Source organism: Penaeus monodon, chromosome 32, assembly GCF_015228065.2.
Source record: "Penaeus monodon isolate SGIC_2016 chromosome 32, NSTDA_Pmon_1, whole genome shotgun sequence".
NCBI classification, from domain to species: Eukaryota; Metazoa; Arthropoda; class Malacostraca; order Decapoda; family Penaeidae; genus Penaeus; species Penaeus monodon.
This window is the reverse complement of record NC_051417.1, coordinates 2,944,962-2,946,584: the sequence shown is the minus strand read 5'-3', so window position 1 is coordinate 2,946,584 and position 1,623 is coordinate 2,944,962. Positions and strand designations below refer to the sequence as shown.

General features: G+C 32.7%; 1 protein-coding gene across 1 annotated transcript in view; it reads left to right on the top strand.

The window, feature by feature from the left end:
- Window positions 1–1,623, top strand: part of LOC119593352 (TATA box-binding protein-like 1) — a gene marked incomplete in the record, with an annotated part of 26,423 nt that overhangs the window by 13,301 nt on the left and 11,499 nt on the right. Inside the window, 1 exon segment of the mRNA XM_037942278.1 lies at window positions 515–587. Within this exon segment, the coding sequence (XP_037798206.1) occupies window positions 515–587 (73 nt within the window).

Here is a 1,623-nt window from a genome sequence, read left to right as displayed (position 1 = left end):
CAGTGAGTTCAGAGTTATAGTAAATGCTTATGTTAGTGCAGGAAGCCTCATTCTAAATGACTGGGAAATAAAGGTAAAAGAATTGAAACCATTTTGTCCTTAAAGTGCCACTGTTACCATTAAAATGAGAAATTAAGAGAAATAAGGTATTATAGAATAATTATCCTGCATCATGATCTGTAGTTCTTATGTTTATGTTCTATTAGAATTATATATACTCTTGTACAAAGGTAATACTTTGAATATCTAAGAATTTTACTTATTAATTTTCTATTTGCCTACCTTTTAATGATTGTCCCATTAGATAGGAGATACTTAAAATGGCGATTGTTGTAACAGTCTCCATTTACATTTTACTGCGATATTCTTGGGGATTTTAGGGCAATATTTTTGGAAACATAGTGTTCAAGACTGAACTGATCTGTTTTACATTTGATTGTTATCTATATAGTATACAGCTTTAGAGATTGATATATATTTTTAAAGAATAATAATGAGACATTACTTTCCACAGATGGTAACCATGAAATTACGAAAGCCTTTAACTACCGCCTCTATTTGGTCATCGGGAAAAATCACCTGTACAGGTAAGAGTCTTATAGAGGTTTTATTTTGGGGAGAGGGGAAGGGATAAAACCAATGGGATGTGTGGGTAATGTAAAAATATTTGAGGATATGCCTGCTTATGCCATGTAACTACCATTGTCATCCAAGGAAATTATGTTCAGACAGATAGCAAATCTATTTTTGTAGTGGAATTGCTAGCATTCACTTATAAGCATATTTATATTATATATTTTTTTTGCTCAGTCTATCTTCACATATTACTATTGGGGTATTCCACCTCCAGTGATTCCAGGCAATGAATTGAATTTTTTTGAGAAACCAAATGCCATTATCTTGATTTCTAATTTATAGTTCCTTAATCCACCTTGTGATGTTATAGGTATTTCAATATAGAAATCAAGGGTTTTTAGACTGGTGTGAAATACCATTTTAGTTTAGATTTATGATGAAATATTTTGTGTACATTTGCATATGAAATATGCTCTCTGTCAAGACTTCCCGGTAAAATGCTATAGCTTATAAAGGGTCTGTATGAGTAGCAAGTACGAAGTGCTAATGTAAAAAGATAAAAGTATAAATGGTGATAATATTTAGGTTTGGCTTCACTCTAATGGTTGGTACTACCCACTGTCTTCAGATTTGTTTTGATTTGAAGTTGATGTTTCTGTTGTTACGAGCACTTCAGTATGAAGTGCATGTTGGAGGCAGATTCTTAATTCCGAAAATGGACAGGAATATCAACTTTCATAAGAAAACTATAAAACTATATTTACTTTTGTTTAAACAATAACTGATTAACTTGGCAATAGTACAAGAAATTACCTTTTATATATATATATAGTTGATAAACTTTGGAGAGAGTACAAATTTCCAACGGCCTCTTCTCAGTACTGTGCTTACACAAGCACAAAACTTGCAACTGCTCAGTGATACATCCAGCAGTTTTAATTTTTGTGCACCTTGAAATCATTTGATTGCCTTTGCGATGGCATGGGAATACAAAGGGCATGTTGGAGCCTGATTTTTAATTTTAACAGCCCCCCCCCCCAGCATAAC